Source organism: Sapajus apella, unplaced genomic scaffold (genome assembly GCF_009761245.1).
Source record: "Sapajus apella isolate SASKATOON/1434 unplaced genomic scaffold, GSC_monkey_1.0 scaffold41, whole genome shotgun sequence".
Lineage (NCBI taxonomy): Eukaryota > Metazoa > Chordata > Mammalia > Primates > Cebidae > Sapajus > Sapajus apella.
In genome coordinates this window covers 12,906,368-12,928,132 of record NW_022436981.1, presented here as the reverse complement: position 1 = coordinate 12,928,132, position 21,765 = coordinate 12,906,368, and the positions used below count along the sequence as shown (strand labels likewise).

The 21,765-nt window shown below is 35.6% G+C and overlaps 1 protein-coding gene and 1 long non-coding RNA gene across 3 annotated transcripts in view; both read right to left on the bottom strand.

Annotated features, from left to right (window-relative positions):
* Positions 1 to 21,765, bottom strand: part of GFRAL (GDNF family receptor alpha like) — a 60,868-nt gene that overhangs the window by 1,860 nt on the left and 37,243 nt on the right. For both annotated transcript variants that reach the window (XM_032299744.1, XM_032299745.1), the window contains 2 exons: positions 769 to 864; positions 589 to 661 (listed from right to left, as the gene is read on the bottom strand). In XM_032299744.1, the coding sequence (XP_032155635.1) occupies positions 589 to 661; positions 769 to 864 (169 nt within the window). The remainder of the gene's footprint in view (positions 1 to 588; positions 662 to 768; positions 865 to 21,765) is intronic.
* On the bottom strand, positions 2,062 to 17,665 carry LOC116565862. The gene is made up of 3 exons (XR_004275629.1): positions 17,542 to 17,665; positions 16,151 to 16,159; positions 2,062 to 2,075 (listed from the first exon to the last, which is right to left on the bottom strand). It is a non-coding gene; the product is annotated as an uncharacterized LOC116565862 (long non-coding RNA).

The window sequence follows — 21,765 nt, the reverse complement described above, 5'->3', positions numbered from 1 at the left end:
GCCTGCTGGAGCATTACTACATTCCAGCAATAAGAGCAGCCAAGATTTGGAGAATAAATTAATGTCAGGCAACAGTAATGTCTTTCTAATGCACTCTGTGCAACCTTATTAAATGTCTCTTTTAATAATTGCATATTTAAAAAAATAAAATGTATTAGCATATAAGAAATTTGAGTAAAGCATACATATTTGGGTAAATATAAACTGTATGCAGTAAACACCAGGTCAGTTATGTGAGCCTATCAATCATGCAAATAATTTGGATAATGAATGCAGCAAAGTTCAATTTGGATTTAGTAGGGAAGCCAAGGGAAAAGAGTGATAAGAGCTTAATTTGAGGGAACATACAATGCATATGTGCTTATTAAATGCAACATAAAAAAATCTCCTATGATCACATTTCCCTTATGTATGAAGACTGAAAGTAATGTTTCCATGGACCTATGCCACATAAAACTTGATTTAGTATGTCTTAACAGAGAAGCTTTCATTCGCAGGCTTTTTGTAAGCTCAGCCATTGTGCAACATGCTTTAACACAGCTAAGTGACTCCCTTTCAGCCCTTTCCTTCTGATTTATATTCAGTTACCTAAGCTTGACCATAACCAAGAGAAGGATTCCACAGGTGACTGTCATGCACATGGCAGCATAGATTACTTCTCCTAGTAAAACAAACAAACAAACAAAAAAGATTAAGACAAAAACAAGCACTGGATTTTTAGAGGAAATAAATAATATAAATATGATAAAGGACTGATTTTTAACTGACCATTGAAGGGGGAATGAAACCCAGTTAAAGTGATTTTCTTCGCATGTTTTCTTGTATACAACGCCATGCCTTTGACATTAGACAAGGTTGGATAATCTGAAATAAAATAATAAAAAAGAGATAAGAGTGTTTACATATCATACATTATTTTCATTGTATGGGTTACAATTTGCTTTATCTTATAAGGCAGCAAATTATTTCTATTACATTATTTTAATCTGATAGATTTGAATAAAACTAGAAACAATGCTCTTAAATGTTAATAGCTTGTTTTTCCCTTTTAATCAGATAATTTCCCTATATAAGACTTTTTTTTTACAAACCAATATTAGTACAATGACTATAACATAACTCACTGTATCTTATATATAGACAAGAAAAATAAAAGATAGTAACTTTAGACCATCCTTTGGGAAATTGAAAAGATCCTTTCTTTATGAGAGTGATTGTTTTAATGTGCTTTTAAGAATATTTCATATTCCTCACACCTACTATGTATATAAATTCCCATAAAAAATAGTTTCTACACCAGGCTCTCTGTGTACCGCTACACTCAGATACTGGAATCCTAGTTTTGCTTATTTCCCCTGTTCTGTCTTTTTCTTTTTCTCTCCATTAGCTAAACCTTCAGTTTCTCCTGTTACCTATTTTGCCTCCCTTCAGAGCATTCCTGCCCATTCTGAGACGCTAGTCTTCTTGGCCATGTTTCTGAGAAATACATTCCAACCAGTTTCCAATAGCCTCACAACTCTAGAAATCATGCTGCAGAGTAGCCAGGTCATAAAAAGAAATCCTTCCCTGTACAGGCAGTGTTTTCTCTGGCTTTTCTACTTTAAAGACAGAAAGATGCAATTGTTAAAATTAACTGACAGATCTCTTTTAGGTGATTTTGTATCGATAACTTTAAAGTGAAATCTGCTAGTTTTGACTTAATTGGACACAAATATGAATGTCAAGCAAACCAACAGTTTAGTAACCAATTTATGTAATGAACATTAAAGCTGGTCTTGAGGCAGTAAGAAAAATGAGATAAAGCTTCCACTTTAGAGAGGCTTTGCTGTCTTCTGTCACAGATGTTTTATGCATTTTTGAGACCTGACTCTGAGTAGACAGTTGTTTACAAAAGTGAATGTCTCAAACGATGGGATTATACACCCCGTGAAAACTGGTGACAACAGGTTCTGAGCAGGAAGGGAGATAAGAAAATCTACAGTCATACATTGCTTAATGTGGGGATACATGCTGAGGAATGCATGCTTAGGCAATTTTGTCCTTGTGTGAACATCACAGAATATGCTTACACAAACCTGGGTGATATAGCCTACCACACGCCTAGGCTGTACAATATAGTCTTTGTCTTAGACTGCAAACATGCACAGTGTGTGTTATTGGACTAAATACTGTAGGCAAATTTAATGCAATGGTAAATATTTGTGTATTTAAACATCTAAACATAGAAGAGATACTATAAAAATACGCTATTATAATCTTATGGGACCAGTGAAGTATAGTCTGTCGTTGAATAAAATGCCCTTATGAGGTACATGATTGTATTACCAAATGTTCCATTCAGTTATCTCTCCATCTAGGGCCGCTGGTGTTCAGAAGACAGCTTACTGGGAGCCAAGATCTGAGCACTATGTTAACAATAATCAGTAGACAGATGGGTTGGAGTTTCAGAACGGTAATAAACTTCCCAGAGTGGGTCAGAGAGAAGCAGCCCAATATAAGACCAAAAAAGTAACCAAGGATTTTGTCGTTAGAAAACTCATTCTCAAGCAGCCTGAACTCAAATACAGTTAAGCCATTTTTTTTAGTAAAATAGTTTTAGTCTCCAACTTGCATATTGGATTATCATCTATTTAAGAAGCCTCCACCATGGCTGAGCCTTACAATACTGGCACCTGGAAGCCTAAGGTAGGAAGATGTCTTGAGCCCAGGAGTTTGAGGCCAGACTGGCCAACAAAGCAAGATCCCATCTCTTAAACATTTAAAGATTAGCTGGGCATAGTGGTGCACACCTGTAGTCCTAACTTCTCTGGAGGCTGAGGTGTGAGTATCACTTGAACCCAGGAGTGGGCAAGCTACTACAGTCCAGCCTGGTGAAAAAGCAAGACCCTGACTCTAGGAAAAAAAAAAAAAAAGCCGTTTCTTCTTAGAATGAAAAATAAACCACTTAAGAATGTAAAAGTCACTTTGGGAAGCTGAGGCGGGTGAATCATGAGTCAAGAGATTGAGACCATCCTGACCAACATGGTGAAACCCCGTCTCTACTGAAAACACAAAAATTAGCCAGGCATGGTGGTCCATGCCTGTGATACCAGCTACTCTGGAGGCTGAGGCAAGACAACTGTCTTGAACCCAGGAGGCAGAGGTTGCAATGAGCCCAGATTGCACCACTGCACTCCAGCCTAGCAACAGGGTGAGACTCTGTCTCAAAAGGTAGAACTTGTGAATTATTTTTACTTTTGTGACTGTAAAATTTTTTATTCACTATAAAGTTGAAATGAAAAAAATTGAGAAATTTTAAATAATACTTTTTAAATAAGGGCTCCTTTAAAAATTAATTTTAATCACATTGATTATATGGACTTTTAGCAAAACAAATAATCACAATAAAATTATATATTTAAATCAATTCAGAATATGAAGAATCAATAGCTTTATTTCTTTTTAAGTCCTATGGCCTTTAAAAAAAAGTTGTTGCTAGATTTATAGCCTAAATATATATTAGATGATTAATTATTTAAATGATGCTATAGTTTTTCCTTATGAAATTCTATCCTTAAGTACATTTAATCTACTTGTGTGTCACAGCTCATCTTTGCAAAAGAAAAAAATTATTTTGAAAAAAATAAGCCTCTTTTAAAGATATGTAACTGCCTTCAGTGATTGTTAAACATTCACCTAGCACAGTTTAGAAAGAATCATCTCATTTATGAAATTCCTCTCACATGGAACTCATTAACAAAGTTATAGTAGATCAATGACAGAAATGTTAGCTAATGATCCCAGTGAAAATTTAAATGCGTCTAGCAATCACTCCACAATCTTAAATATTGCACCCTGGGAGGATACCGAATATCAGTTAGAGAGATTAATGTTACTGAGGGTTTCTTGGCTACTGAGGCCCACTGGGGTTCCTTCCCTGCCTTTTATAAACAGTGAGGTTTACAGCATTTTATAACCATGAAATTAAAGTCGGCAAAGTTGATAACTAACCTCAGTCCTACGCCATCTGCTATATTTATAGATAAACACTGTCAGTGACTTGTTTATCTTAACTTGTACCCTTGAGAAATTAAACACGATTATGAACTATATTGTAAAATCCCTGTACATTTGATGGGAAATCAAGATTAAATTAAATTTTGCGTTAGGAACAAACTTAGATAGTATTCTCCTCAAATGAGCTATGGAGAGGTGAGCATTAGTATTATTTTTTTTCCAAAATCCTTGTGCAATAGTAGTTGAGAGTTTGTGGAGACTAAAATGCTGCTTGTATAATTGATATGAAATGGTAAATGCATTGTAGAAGTTATGGTAGATCAGAGACAAAGCAGTGATTTAGAAATAAATGTCGGAATACTTGAGCTATAATTTGAAATAGAGATTAAACATATCACCAACTGCAAATTTCTAGACCTTCATTTCATTTTAATTAAAACATAATTTAGAAGAGTCAGCTTGGGGGGAAAATGCCTGTATCTAGAATGAATTTAATGGGAAAAAACTAAGTTCACAAAATTGATCAGTAATTTTTACTTAGAATTATAAAATACACAAGCACTAGGCGAGCTTGTAATAAATAAGACAAATGAAAATAGTTTGTACTGTAATTTATACATTTCAAAACTTTATATTTCATATGTGGAGATTTTTCAATGTATGGAATATTTTTACTGAAAAATATATGTAAGTGACAGTACCATTGTACATACGCTTTGATGTCTTCATTTGACATTGAGTAACTCACTAACAGCTACCCTTTGGAAAATGCGTAAAATTTTACCTGGCTGGCTTACATATATATATTTTTTCATAGGCTGATTGAAAACAACGGGGGCAAGAGAGTTAGGAAAAATAAAAGAGATACCTTTTGGAGAGTCTTCATAGTCATTTGGAATAATGAGATAATCCAGAAAGTTTTATAAATTACTGAATGTTGAAATGGAAAAGAAATAATTGCAGTATATCTTCCCTGAACACATATTTGCAAATCTGTAGGAGGAAGCTCAATATAATGTATGAAATGTGTTGTTAATTATCCTTAGAGAGTAACCTTTTTGAATCGATACTGTCTGTCTAATGTACAATATAATAAGGCTATCACAATACTGTGCTCATGCAATTATCCAGTAGGCCAAAAAGTGTATATTTGCAACTTTCACATTTGAAATAGCACATCTGTTACGGTGTAGTGTATGATTGTTTATGTTTCATTTTTTCTTATCTTAAAGATAAGAAAAATAGCTTATAACTTCACATAACTCGGATATTTTTCACCATTTCTTAAAATGTAAATTTAGTTTCCCAGCTGCAGTCCACATGGTCACCCAAATAACAAAAATTTGTTAAGCAATTATTTTGACTGATGTTAACTCTTACAATCAAGTTTGTTTACTGATGTGCAAAGAATTAATCATCTTGGCCACTGGGCTAGAGATATCTAAAAGAATTTAAAAATTTTGTGAATTCTCCTGAGCCTTGGTTTTTGTATATGTAAAATAGTATTACCTATGTTTGCAAGATTGTTTTGAAGATTAAAATGTATTAAGATTATTATTAGGCTAACAGCTCTTGGGGAACTCCATCAGTAAGAATGCACAATTATAAGAAAAGAAGGGAAAACAAGGATAAAATATGGGATTTCTTTTTGGTTCTTTTTCTCATTTTTCTTCTTTTCCTCCTCCCCCTCCTTTTCTCTTTCCTATCTTTCTTCAACAAGTATTTAGTGAGCATTTACTATTGACAGAGAGTGGAGATTTAAAAAAAAAAAAAAAAAAAAAGGGATCCACATGAACTTTTTCAGTATTGATGAATGTGGTGTAAAATTACATCAGATTTGATGTCTTTGTGGTCACTACCCAAAGACCATTCAAAAGCTGAAGACGGCCGGGCGCGGTGGCTCAAGCCTGTAATCCCAGCACTTTGGGAGGCCGAGGCGGGTGAATCACGAGGTCAAGAGATCGAGACCATCCTGGTCAACACGGTGAAACCCTGTCTCTACTAAAAATACAAAAAAAAAAAAAAAAAAAAAAAAAGCTGAAGACACAGAGAACATTTTGTTACCTCTAGTTTTCCTTCCTTTCTCTTTAGTACATTTTCAAGCCATCTTGAAAAGGTCTCATACTACTGCATTAAACTGTCAATATGACAATTACCTTTTTCATTTTGTGACTATCTCTCAATAGCCAAATGTCTTGAAAGAGCTGTCTTGATAATTGTCTCCATTCCTCAACCCATTTCACTTTACAACCCTTCCAAACAGGTTTTTACTTCATTATCCCACTGAAATTATTCTTTCAAGATCAGTTAAGGCCTACTTGGCTATTTCAAGTATTCTTCTTCATTGGCTTATCCTGCTGTCTTCAACTTCAGAATTTTGGAGTTCAGCCCTGGCCCTTCCCTATAATAAGATTCAGTCTTGCCCCTCCCCTTTAGTAAGAAGAAACCTAATAATCTCACTGAGTGATGTCAATTTTCCAATGATTTTAAGTGAACTACAGATTCATATTGAGTTACCTTCTCGATACGTTTGCTTGTATATCTTATAACCATCTCAAATTTAACAAGTTGTGAACTAAATTGAGGTTTCCTCTTACTATACTAACTTCTCTCACTGTGTTTCTCATCTCAGTAAATGATATAGCCCATCCACATCATTCCGGTAATCTGGAAATTATCCTAGATTTTTTCTCCTTCTTTCAATCACATATCCTGTTAGCCAATTTGTCTTGTTAACTTTACGTAAATAGATACCTTTATTTTTCCTCATAGCAAATTCCACTGAACTAGCTAAAGTGATCCTCATATTCCAACAGAGGTGCTTCAACAAAAATCCCCAATAATCTCAACGTTTTTTCCATTTTCACTTCTGCCTGCCTCCAGTGAAAGCAGTCAGGGTGATCTATTAAACATCCAAATGAAATCATTTATATCCCCTGCTTCATATTTTCAATGGCCTCTCACTGAACTTAAATAAAAACCTAAAGCCTCTACCATGTCTAGAAAGTCTTACATGATCTAAACCCTAGAAATCTCTTTGGTACGTTAAATCTTGTCTTTGCCCATTTCATTCCAGCCACCAAAAGACTTCTTTCCTCCCTCCTTCCCTCCTTTCCTTCCTTCGTCTTTCTCTTACTTCCTTTTAGTTTACCAAGCACATTAAATATTTTCTTTACTGCTGGAGCACTTACCCCTTATTATTGCCTCTTTCAAGAGCAGACTCCTTCTCTTTCTTCAGGTTCTGCCTAAAGACCACCTCCTGGAAAAGATTTTCCCAGGCCATTTTACTACAGAAGAACCCTCTGTAATTTTCTATTTTCAAGGGGACACAGTAAATTCCACATTTTTTTAGAAGAGGCTGAGTTTTTATGCTCCATAAAACACTAGTTCTGCAAAATACTTTTATGGTTTAGGCAATCAAAAGAACCCACAAGTAAATGAATTTAGAAAATTCTGGGTTAGACATAATATACGCATTTTTGCTGCAAGCATTTTTCAGGTTTTTTTTTTAACATAATATAGTTGTATAAATTGCCTAAATTCACTTTCTCCAGGGGATATATTTTAGAATCTAAGAAACAAATTAGAAAACATGGATGTATGTGATTAAATTGCAAGGCTTTATAAAATTTGTGCAGGCATAAGATGTTCATTGAGGATCTTTATTTTTGCTTAATCAATAAAAGGCAAGAGAACATCGTGCTGAAAATATTGTGTTGATAAATGAAAGTACTAATTTATAATCCTTACCTCTACTGGACACACATATACAACTGTCAGGAACCACAATTTATTTTCGTCTCTGTTTCTGGAAGCCAAGCAAATTTTCCTGTTTTTTTTTCTTTTTTAGTTACTTATTTTATGTTATTCTACTTTTTTAACTTTTAAGTTCAAGGGTACATGTGTAGGTTTGTTACATAGGTGAACTTGTGTCATAGAGATTTGTTGTGCAGATTATTTTATCACCCAGGTATTAAACCTAGTACCCATTAGCTATTTTTTTAAATCCTTTTCTTCTTCCCACCCTCCACGCTCCCGTAGGCCCCCATGTGTGTTGTTTACCTCTATGTGTCCATGTGTTCTAGCAAACTTTTCACCCTGTGGTTTGAAAGACGCCTGACCTTTCAAATGCTAGTCCTGTCGTTCCTTAGAGAGCTCAATGTGATGCAACATCAGTCCCTTTTGCTGCCAGTTAATCTGACGTTCTCCAATTTCTCAGCGTGTGCCCATGAGATATGGAGAATTTAGAATCTGCTGTCTATTCAGGAGACCCATTACAGCAGAACCAGAACTGAATTGATAGATCATTTATTCCAGTTACCTATAAATGTCCACAGAACCATGTGATGGTTCCTGGCACCAACTTTGGACCCAAGTAAAGATTACCTGTGTAAGTAATTACTTCCTACTTCAAAGCTAGCATAATGACAATCAATATGGGGAAATATTCATAGAACGATACATGAACTCGCTCTCATAAAGTTCTTGATCTAGTTTCCAGTAAGGAGAAAAATGAATAAAGCAAGGTTGAATTGATAAGTGACAACCAGGTAAATTGTGCACTTTGAGAACTTGTAAGAAATAAGAATAATTTGCACTTTGGGTGTTCTTGGAAATCAGATGAAGGAGTTTAAATGAGGGAAGGATGAAAGTAGGAAGAAGGGAGAGCAACGAATATCTTCTGCACACAAAAGTGACCAAGGCAGAGTTTAAGAATTAGTCTAGTCATGGTGTATAGGATGGTTGAGTGAGTGAAATCTAACTAGAAAGCTACAGCAGAAATTTAGACATAGAAGATAAAAACTAAAAATAGGCAACAGAAGCTGGAGTCGAGAGAGAAAGTGTAGGTTATATTTAAAACAAAGAGATTTTCATTGGAAAGCAGAATGATGCAGAGCATAGCAGCACAAGTGTTAGCATCTGATATGGATTAAAAACCAACTCTGCTTCACCCCCACTTAGTCATTTTAGGCAAGTTACTGACATTTCTCCCTCATGTTTTTATCCTTTTTTATTGAGATAAGATACCATCTCATGCCAGTTACAATGGCGATATTAAAAAATCTGGAGAGAACAGTTGCTGGAGACGATATGGAGACATAGAAACACTTTTACACGGTTGGTGGGAGTATAAATTAGTTCAACCATTGTGGAAGACAATGTGGCAATTCCTCAAGGACCTAGAAACAGAAGTTCCATTTGACCCAGCAATCCCATTACTGGGTATATATCCAAAGGATTACAAATCATTCTATTATAAAGACACATGCACACATATGTTCATAGCAGCACTGTTTACAATAGCAAAGACCTGGAACCAACCCAAATGCCCATCAATGACAGTCTGGACAAGGAAAATGTGGCACATATACATCATGGAATATTACACAGCCATAAAAATGATGAATTTGTGTCCTTCGTAGGGACATGGATGAACCTAGAAACCATCATTCTCAGCAAACTGACACAAGAACAGAAAATCTAACAGTGCATGTTCTCACTCTTAGGCAGGTGTTGAACAATGAGAACACATGGACAGAGGGGAGGAAGCATCACACACTGGAGTCTGTTGGGGGGAACTAGGGGAGGGACAGTGAGGGGTAGGGAGGTTGGGGAGGAAAAAAAGGGAGAGAAATGCCAGATATAGGTGACAGGAGGATGGAGGCAGCAAACCACATTGCCATGTATGTAGCTATGCAACAATTCTGCATGGCCTGCATATGTACCCCAGAATCTAAAGTACATTTATATATACGTATATACAAGAACTTGCTTTGTTGCCCAGCTTACACAATCATACTTCACTACAACTTTGAACTCCTGGACTCAAGCAATCCTCCTGTTTCAGCCTCCTAAGTAGCTAGGACTACAGGGCCATGTCACCATGCCCTACTTACTTTTATTTTTTCTAGACACACGGCTGTGCTATTATAGCCCAGACTGGCCTCTAACTCCTGGCCTCAAGCAATCCTCTTACCTTGGCCTCCCAGAGCTCTAGGATTACATGGGTGAGCCATCACGTCTAGCCATTTGTCTTTAAAATGATATAGTGCCTACCACAAAACTTATGGTTCAAAATTAAATGAAACAATAGGTGAAGAAACTTTGAAATAGTGCTCAAAAAATTGTATCATTATTAAGCATTAGACAATGTTGAGCTTTATTTGATATGAAAAAATGAAGAGGATTAAATCAAAGATTATTCCTAAGTCCTTAAGATGTCATGATGTTTTAGAAACTATTTGGAATGAAAGATGAAAAAATAATAGAAGAAAGAACTAAGTCTGTCCCCTCTTTTTAACCTGGCCATGCAAATGCAGTAACAGTGGCTGTGGAATTAGAAAAAACAATCCTAAATGAGTCGTCCACTAGATGCACTAGTCTATAATCGTTTATTTAACCTCTGAGCCTCATTTTTCTCCTATATAGAAAGGGAATTGGGATGGATTGTATTTTTTTATACAGATTCACTACTCTTTTGCTCTAAAGATTATATATATATATATATGCACTATCCAATGCCCTGTTGAGTTAGAGCACCATTTTCTATGGGAGGTGTAGATTTACTACTCCACTGATATTGGGCTTCACCTTGACTTGCACCTGTCAAAAATGAAAGCAGAAAGAACACATATAATGTTCATGCAGACGTTTAAGAGTGATCTTGTTGCTTGTTTTTATCTTTTCCATAAAAATGGCATGTTCCCAATAACAACTGTGCCTTCAGCTTGAGTCTAGAAATGGGAAGCAGAACTTCAGCGGTCACCCCGACAGGTGCCTACACGTAGCGTGATCTAGAAATCAATCTTTGCTTTTGCATGCCACTGAAATTTGGCAATTGCATGTTAGTATATAACATAGGAAAAGCTAATTCAGGGGGGTAATAGACCACAGATGAAAATTTTGACAGATTATAGGTGCTTAAAAAACACTAGCTTTTTCTTTTCTCTTCTCTATATACCTGTCAACAGACTTGCAGGTGAAAAAAGAAGAAAAAGTGAAAAGGGTTTAAAGAAAGGCGAGAAAGGAGGAAAGTGAACTTGGAGAAAGTTTAGGAGAGCCTTGAATATTTCCACCTTGGAAATGGGAATGATTTCCCTTCTTGTTTGGGAAATATTAGGCAGTGAGATATGCATTAATTGCAGTCGCTCCTTATTTATTATGCACCAGTGTTAATTTATAGTCCACCATATTTTCAAAAAGTATAGGATGCAACATCACTATCTCTACTGAGATTTAAATTATACCACATCAGTTAGGGCCGCATTCCCTTTATTCATAAACTTCTTACAGTACTGCATTACCGTGTGAGGTATTAGCGCCTTTTGTAAATGTGGATTTTCCAGCTGATGTATCACTTTACATATACCCACAAATACATAATTAGAATTTGAAATAAAAATAGACTCCTAGGAAACATAGATAACAGAGCGTAGTGAAGAATAGTGTAGCATAGTAGAAAGAGGTCAGCCTTTGATTCAAACCATGGGTTGAAAACCTTGCTCTAAAATTTCTACTTTTGTTTTTCTTTTTTTTTTCTGACTCTTCTGTGCTCCAGTGTTCTATCCTAGGAAATTTTAGAATAATAATACTTATTTTTCGTGTGTGTGGGGATTAAATGAGACAAGATATGTAAGGTATCTTGCAGAAGGTACCTTAGGCAAGTTACTGAGATTTTGCCCTCATGTTTTTATCCTTTTTTATTGAGATAAGATACCATCTCATGCCAGTTACAATGGCGATAGTAAAAAATCTGGAGAGAACAGATGCTGGAGAGGATGTGGAGATATAGGAACACTTTTACACCATTGGTACAAGTATAAATTAGTTCAACCATTGTGGAAGACAATGTGGCAATTCCTCAAGGACCTAGAAACAGAAATTCCATTTGACCCAGCAATCCCATTACTGGGTATATATTCAAAGGATTATAAATCATTCTATTATAAAGACACATGCACACATATGTTCGTAGTGGCACTGTTTACAATAGCAAAGGAGAAATACAACAGGATCTTTTTTTTTAATTAAGAAATTATGTTTGGCTAGTATAACTACTAGTAAACCATAAGTATTACCTACAGAGCAATGAAAGATTCTGGGTTCTATTGCTGTAGGTTTTCATTTAATAGGGAAAGGGGAAAGTAGAGATAAGTACTAGGCATCCATAATTTTAAAACCTTTTCTGTGCCCTTTCAATATATGGTCAGCCACATAGAGGGGAACAATACATGCTGGCTGGGATCTTTTGGAGGGTGGAGGGTGAGAGGAGAGAGAGGATCAGGATAAATAACTAATGGGTACTAGGTTCAATACCTGAGTGATGAAATAATCTGTAAAACAAACCCCCATGACATATAATCTGTATAACAAACCTGCACATGCACCCCTGAACTTAACATAAAGTTTAAAAAATAATAAAAAACATTAAAGATATTTATACAGTCAGGATGTAGACAACTCGTAGAGAGAGAAAAACTCATGATTTTGGAAATGAAAAAGAGAAATCAGATCATAAACAACATTATAGTGTGCTAGTAGAATTGAAGTTCATAGTTTTTGAGGTGAGCTGGGGGAAGGACTGGAGGAGAGAGAGGTCGGGGAGTTCTATGGTTAACATGTAAACTCCTTTGAAAATCAGCTGGTGGAGAAGAACCAGACATGCTAAGCCAGTTTTACCAACTGAAGAAAAACATATTTGGATCAGTAAGAGATGTTACCACCTCAAAAGTTCCCTTTTGGCTACCTGGCAGTATTAAAATAACAAAAACAATTAAAAGGAACAATATTTCCATTTTGGGGTAGGGGTGCTGGAATGGCAGTGTGGGCCAAAGAACAGTGAGAGAAATTGACTGAGTCGAAGCAGTTGTGTGGAAGTGTTGGAAGTAGCTATTAGGGTTGTAGACATATGCTTAGTGTACATTTTCAATGTAATAGCTACCATATGTTCTTTCAACAAAATACCATTGTAAGTTTTAGACTGTCTGTTATACTAGAAAGAACTAGTGAATAGAGATGCAGGGACTGAATCATGTCTGGCCTGGAAATTTAAAACATCAAGAGTAGCATCTTCCTACACAGACCCCAGTGACATGCAGCAGTATATCTCTAAGAAGAGTCACCTAGTGAGAAAACCCTACCTACCGAATTATGTGTCTTTTCTTGTTTTAGATAGCCTTCACTTCCAACTAATGCAGACCTGCAGTCAGGAACTAGTGGACTGTAGCATCCTTTGGCAACTGAGTTGTTCTGAAAGACACTATCGTGTGTCTATAGCAAGTGTCTGGGCACCTGACTCAGGTGCTAATGCCGTAGTAGAACATCAGTCCCAGAGTTATGGCAAACTTGAAGTGCATTTGTGATTGGGAAAGCTTAGTCTCTAGATTCAGTGGCAACCAAGGGAATCCATTGCACCCTAAGGCAGAAGCTAGAACAAAGGACAGAGACAATAGGAAGCAGTATCTGTCTCAGAGGCTCAAAACATCACCAAGGGTTCGTACGTGTTATGCAGCAGCTTTCACACACTCTCCATTCTTCTAACTAGTTTGAAAACTAATTTGTTTACTATGATTTGTACAAAATGCCCTAAATAAATGCTTTCCAAAGAGTAATGGGTGAGCAGAATAAAAATTATGTTGTGCTCATTTTTACAGCTTATTAGCTACAAATGTGATATTAAAACATTCTTACAACTTTTAGCCTGAGAGATATTTATTGATGTTTGCAACGTTGTAAAGGATTTTCTTGGACTCATGAAAGGAACTCAAGCAGATGAGTTGAGAAAATCTGATACTAATGGAAGATGAACTCTGGCATCATCAATGGATTCTTTACAAATCTCTACTCATTACTCACCTACCTCATCCAAGGAGCTTTACTTGTCTAAGTACCAAACTTTCTTTTTTCTAAGGAGTCCCTCTTTAAGATGATATCCTAGCATGTAGGTGCCAGGGCAGTAACTATTAAGTGCCCACATATGGTGTTTTATGGCAATACATCTGATGCTATTATATTGTTGTCACAAGAATACTTGGCTCTTTAAGCCAAGAATACACATGCTCATAATAAATGATTTTTATGACTTCACATACACAATCACGAAGCACAGAAAGTATAAAGGAAAGACTGCTTGTTTAATGCAGCTTTGGCACTAACCTTATTCCCAATTATAGGCAACAAGAGGATTGTATGAAGCCAATGAAAGTATAAGGGTGGAAAATGGAAAAGATAACACTATGATTTCATATACTGAAGGCTGTTATCGTTCAAATCGCAACAGTATTGTTTTGTTGTTTTATTTCCCTCCATGATCTGAAATGCTCCTTTCTTCTCTAGCAATACTAACATGTGAATTGCCTCACTTATCAATGGCAACTCTTTAATCTTTATTTTTTGGCTTTGAGCAAACAATAAAGGTAGTCAAATGATGCTTCATATAACATTTCATGTTCAGTGGCAGATTTTTTTTTTCCCCTCTCTTAACAACACCTATGCCTTTAAGAGTAGATTTGGGAGAAAGGGGAGGTAGAAGACAGCTGTTCTCCTGTTGTTTCTGCTGAGGGTTTGTACACTTCAATATTTCCAGATTACAGCCCTGTGAAGCATTTACTGCAAAATAGGAAGCCTTAGCCAAATATGCAGGGTTTCAGGTCTGCAGACAAAATTTAAACCAGCTGGGTTTTAATGGGAACTTTTGAGTGCAAGTAAACCTAGTGGTGAAACTAAAGCCAGCATTTTTGTCTCCACTGGAATAGGCTACATCTTTAGGAACTATTCCTCCATATCTCTTCTCTTAAGGGAGTTTTGAATTTTGAAAGGTCCTAAGATAAAATCTTCCAGATAATTTCTTAGAGTATCTGGCTGAAATCTTAGCCAACAAAGGTGGAAGATGCAGCCAGATATGATGCCTTTCTTAGTCAAATCTTGAGAGAGATGAGGGGAAGCTGGATTTCTCTCAGTAATCTAATTTTAAGTTGCCCAAATTAAAACAGATACAGGTTCCCTATGCACACGTACTTATAGAAACAGAGCCAAAAGACACACATTCACTAAAATTCACACACATTTACAATAGTGCCTGGTCAAAATGGCAAATGGTGGCTAACTTACTGGATTTGTAGATGACAAAACTTCCACATCATATTTTGAATGCCCCTTAGGAGAAAATTATTGTTTTCCTTGCTTAAAAATATGCAGTTTTATAGATTCAAACACATAGGTACTAGAAGCAAAGAAACATGCCTTCTTATAATCGTTTACTGAGTCTGGACACATTATTAGCTGTGTAGAATTTTTTGAACAAAGCAATAAAAGATAAGTAATCTGGAACTAGAGAAAACTCTGTTATCCCAAATCTCAATTTAGCTCTCTGAAAGAATTTTTCCGAGGGTAAAGAAAGAAATAATACACACTTTCTTAAAATTTTAGTATAGTAATAGGAAAGGAAAGTTATTGATTGGTTATTGGTCTTTTTAACATTAAAAAATAGTCACCCGAGAGGTGGCCATATAGACAGTCAGTCTGGAGTTTGCTTCGATGGCCCTGAACTTAACCTCAGTTGCCTAATCCAAAACTATCAGAACACATCTAATATCAAAGATCATCTATTTCTGCGAAATCCTTACTAGAATTTAATATGTGAGAAACATGAATGCTAGGGAGCAGGTAACTAAATTCCTCTACACCACCTTCTGGAAGTAGGGATCAAATTTGCCTCCTAGACTCTTATAGGTGCCTGCCACCATGCCTGGCTAATTTTTGTACTTTTAGTAGAGACAGTGTTTCACCATGTTGGCCAGGCTGGTCTTGAACTCCTGATCTCGTGATCTACCCACCTCGGCCTCCCAAAGTGCTAGGATTACAGGTGTGAGCCATGTCACCTGGCCTAGATGTTTATTAAATTTACATTTTTAAGATACAGCTTTTATAGCTTCAATTCTCTTCATGTCATTATTTTATAATGTTGAGATAAAGTGGCAAGCAGATCCATGAAAAGATTCCTTACTGTTGGTCAGATGGGATAATTAAGAGTTTGTCCAGATTCTTATACTAATACTATTAATGTAATGTTTTCATGATATGCTTCTGGCCGTTAGTCATTCACTATCTCTTTAGTTTCTTTGAGGAAAGCAGTAGTGTGCTCAAAGGGAAACACTAGATAGTTCTAGTGCTTTCTGTTAGAAGTGACAGCAAATGTAAAGCCAATTACACAGGTGGACCTCATCCATAGGCTCCACCACTCTATTCGAAAGACTGATGCCTTCCAGGACAGCCCCAAGTACACCATCAGCAAGGGTGGAGCATTATTCATAGTCTAACCTGGAAGCTGAGTATGACATTTTTGCTGTGTTTTGGAGAAAGTTAGGAAAATCTAGAATGAACTCAAGGGACAGAGACTTTCCTGTTTGCAAAGTTCTGATGCACATTCTAATTGCCATGACCACAGAACCTCTAAAGTTGCAAAAGTTACCATGGAAAATATGACTTACTCAAATGTATTCCAGTTTGACATTAGATGTTTAAACAAATAACCTTATCCAGCTGATCTCCCACACACACACATCTGTTGGTTGCTCTTTACCTCCAAGTCTAATTTTATTCAATGTGAAGCACAAATTCTTCACTACTTTCTAAACACAGTGTTCTTGATGCTGAAAATCTAGTGATGACACTGAGTGTTCAGATGTTTTCTGACTCTATCAATGTGAACAGTAAAATTGTGAGGGCAATGGGAATTCTTCCAGTGATCCAAGTAATCTTGATACTAATGCCTCTGGAATATAGTTTATTTACACTTAATGAAAAACAAAAAACAAGGCTTCTCTTTCTGTTGAATCTGGGGATGTTTTAAAAGGGGAAGCAATATCTTTGGCTGTTGCTTTAAAAGGGCAGGAGATTATTATGATACTTTAAGTTCTGGGATACATGTGCAGAACGTGCAGATTTGTTACATAGGTATACATGTCCCATGGTGGTTTGCTGCACCTATCATCCTGTCATCGACATTAGGTATTTCTCCTAATGCTCTCTCTCCTCAACTCCCTACACCCGCTGGTGGGTGATGTTCCCCTCGCTGTGTCCATGTGTTCTCATTGGTCAACTCCCAATTATGAGTGAGATCTTTTGTTCCATTGACTTGGTAAGCAAATTCAAAAACATCAGGATGGTATCTCAAGCAAACAGTGTTGAACTTCTTTCTACGGAGGTAACAGTAGTGCATGCTATGTTTATGATTTAAGTAAGTGAGCATATCCAGAAGCCACCTGATTTTCAGAAAAGAATCAATGAGGACTCTAAGCCCATGTTTCATAGAGTGTGGTACCTGGACAAATAATTTCAGCATCACTTGGGAGCTTGTCCTAAATGTAAATACCCCAGTTTTCAAGCCCACTGGATTAGAAACTGCATCGTGTCAATCAGGTTAGTCTATTTCCCAGTAGAGGACAGGAAGGTATGTACAGTCATGTGTAGCTTAATAATCATGAGAATACATTCTGAGAAATGCATCATTAGGAGATTCTGTTGTACAAATATCAGAATGCACACAAACCTAGGTGGTACAGCCTACTACGCATCTAGGCTATATGGTCTAGCCTACTGCTCCTAGGCTACAAACCTGTACAGCATGTTACTGAATACTGACTATTGCAGGCAACTGCAACACAATAGTATTTATTAAGTACCTAAACATAGAGAAGGTAAAACATACTCTAACAAGGTAGAACACAGTAAAAATATAGTGTTATAATTTCATGGGACCATGATCGTATATGCAGCCTGACTTTGGCAGAAACATCATTATGCAGCGCATAATTGTATATGAGATTGGATAGTAAATTAATTTTTTAAATGTCCTCAATAAATTGTTAAGGTAATTGATATTCTATTCAAAATGTGATCCTTAGGCCAACAGCATCAGCTTCACCTGGTTGCTTGTTAGAAATGTGTATCTCAGGCCCTACCTCGGACCTAATGAATCAGAACCTGCATTTTAACTGGAAATCATGTGATTCTTATACACAGTGAAATTTGCAACTAATAGCCCCAGTTAATTATCTGCCCTAAAATTACTCAAAGATAACACCATACTTAAGAAGTCACTTAATCTAAGAAAATATACCATAGATCTATATCATTCAGAAATTTTCTTCCCATATTACCTGTTTAACATCATAATGACTCAAAAAGTACTGATTTGCTTGATTTTTCAAACCCCTCAAAATCTAGAAGAGGTACTGTTTACTGAGTTTTACTATGTTCCAGGTATTTCTTTCCTGATATAATCTTTGTACCAACATTCTCAGTTAGAAATGTTTATTGCTATTTTCATTTCACAGACTGGAAATTGAAGGAAAGTGAGAGAATTAACTTGCTTACAATTAGTTATCTTGTAAACGATGGAAAAATTATTTGAATCCAGACATATTGGTGCTAGACGCTCTCTATGGCTATGGTCTTATAATAAGGTCTATTTACATTTCCAAGCACAAAACTTGACTTCTAGAGTCATTGTTGCTGATCATTGTTTTTAATCAAAATGTAAGAGTAAGGCTGAGGAAGTAAAGTGGAAGAACGGGAACTGATTATTTCAGATCTGAGAGCTAAACATGGTTAAATACACTGATTTATCCCTGAGGACCCAATCTAAAAAATTATCTAGAATTCTAAGCATATATATCAAATAGCATAAAATCTAAAAGTTACAGAGTTTACTATGAATTAACATTTTTATGTTGGATGGTATTTAAACTAAATTTAAATAAACATTTATTTGCTTTTATTATCTTTATTGCTAACTTAAAACACATGCCTATTCTCTACAGAATTCAAAACAATGCAAATAACAAAAAACAAGATCCTTAAGGAATAATCACTTATTTCTAAGATAGAAAACAAACATTTATAAGTGAATGTCTATGAATTTGATGGACTACAAATTCACCATGGAGCCATTTTAATCCAGAAAATACCAAATACTGGACTGTTTACAGGTTATGTTATAAATATGAATACAGAACAGAGAAATTCTGCTGAATGTTCCTTGGAAAACCAAGAGGATTTTTAGCACCTGGACTGAATTTGAAGGAAACTGGACTTGAATTAGAGTTTTGTGTAGAAACCAAGAAAAAGTCAGTGGTTTTGGCTAGATGAAGTGATTTATTTAAAGCCAAAACGTAACATAAAGCTTCTGAAATACTAATTTATATGAATTGGCTATACTAGAAGGTGATGTATGTGCATTTATGTATATATGTATGTATATATGTGTGCATAAGACAGGGAGAGAAAGAGAGAGGAGTTTTTGCAATGGAAATGTCTTTCACAATTCACTTAGCTCACTGTTTTATTTATAGTCTGTAATCTTCTTTCTTCAGACAGTGATCAGATAATAGTAAAAATTATAACACATATTTATAAAAGTGAGTTTGAGCTTTTATTAATTCATTTGGCACAGTCCTTACATTATTTTGTTAAAATTAATTTAAAATTTTATGTACTAAGGAAAAAATGTAAGACTATGTACATGCACCTCCATATATAAAAGGGTGTATTTAAAGTACTTTCTATAAAAATGCTCACTAATGGAATGTTATTTTTAAATCCAGACCTTCACTGGGAATAGACAGATGAAATATTGTAAGGCAGGATGAAATGCAGCCAAATAAATCATCTACCCATTGAATGCAGACAAGCTAGATGAATAAACCAATCTTGCTAGCATCCTGACATCTAACATGAGGGATCAATAGACAGATGGGTGAGAAGCATTGCTATAAAAAGAAATGAAATGGTAGAAACAGGTACAGAAAGGTTCTTTTCTAAAGCTTCTTAAAAGACTAAACACATTTTGAAGAGTTTTTATGTTAATATTTCACAAAAGCCAACTGGTTCTGCAAATCTTGGGAACAATCTTCTGTCATTAATAGACAGAGCTAACCATATCCATCATTAAAGGGATGCACACATTTAAAAACAAAAATGTGTTATGATCAGTAGCTTATTTACAATGTTGACGCCACTCAAGGATCAACTGTAAAACTATTTCCTACCACTCAGACTTTTTGATCTCTAAAAAGGAAATGTGTTGGAAAATATGAGGAGTTAGAAATGTTTTTATTGAAGTGTACAGTAGCAGCCTGGTCTTGTTAATTCCTAATTCTTTTGCTCAAATATTTGAATTAAAAATTCCAGCTTAAATGGAAACATAAAGAATCAAGGCTCTAAATAGAGAAGGAGTATTATCAGGAAGCTTCCAATAAAGCAAAGAAAAACGACCAAATTCAAGAACAGCGCTGCCATAGAAATATGATAGGTTTTTATTCATTTACTCATTCATTCATTCACTACTTATTGAGTGGCTAATTTGTCCCAACAATTGTTTTGGGCACTGGAGTGACGCAGGCCACCTTGGGAGCCACACGTTATTAGTCTTATTAGTCTTTCCTTTCTGAGCACAGACATTTCTTATTCCCTGAGAGGTGTAAGTGAAAAGAGACTCTGGGATGTATGGCTGGTGACTGGGTTTTTCCCAAGTGTGGATTCCCAAACTTGCTTGAAAATTACAACCACCTGGATGATTTTTTAAATACATATTTCTGAGCTCTACCTCAGTCCTACTGAATTAGAATTAGTGAGGTTAGGACTAAATACCTGTATTTTCAATACACTCTCTCTATACTTCTGAGGATTTGCCAGATTTGACAACCAAAAATTTAATGTCTAGTAATACTCCTCAATAGTTTGGACTTGTCTTTGTGACCATATGTTTCTTCATAATAATAGAAAGAGTGTTACTAAAAGGGTTGGGGAATCAACTGGCTTTAGTGAAAACTTAATATAGAAACCCATAGCATGTTGTTGATGGAAACAAATTAGGACAACCATTATGGAAAACAGTATGCAGATTCCTCTAAAAATTAAAAATAGAACTACCAAATGACCCAGCAATCCCACTACTGGGCATATATCCAAAGGAAGTGAATTTAGTGTGCTGAAGATATATCTGCACTCCATGTTTACTGCAACACTATTCACAACAGCCAAGATATGGAATGAACCTAAGAAAATGTGATCTACATACACAATGGAATACTATTCAACCATGGAAAAAAAGGAAATTTTGTTATTTGCAACAACATGAATGAAACTGGATAACATTATGCTGAAAGAAAAATGCCAGGCACAGAAAGACAATTATCACATGAACTCACTTATATGTGGGATCTAAAAATGTTGATCTCATAGATGTAAAGAATAGGTGGATGGTTTAAAAGCAAGGATTGTTGGGGAAATGTTGGTCAAATAATGCATAATTACAGTTAAATAGGAAGAAAAAATTCAAGAGATCTATTGTACAACATGGAGACTGTAGTAAATGATGACCTATTATATTCTTGAAAAAATGCTGAGAGTGTCAATGTAAAGTATTCTCACCATAAATATGATAACTATGTGAGGTTATGTATTTTTAATTAGATTTAAACATTCCACAGTGTGTGTCTGCATATGTGTGTATGTGTATTTCAAAACATTATTTGTATATGATAAATACACATAATTTATGTATCAATTTGAAAAATAAATAAATCTGGGGAAAATGCAAAACATAAAAAATAAATTTCTAAAATTTTGTAGCACTATTCATTATAGCCTTTGTAAGGCATCAAATAAAAGAAGCCTAATGGTTCAACTCATAATCCAGAATCAAAATAATGGTTTTAAAGGCAGAGTTTTAAAGAAGGAAACAACAGACACTGGGGTCTCCCTGAT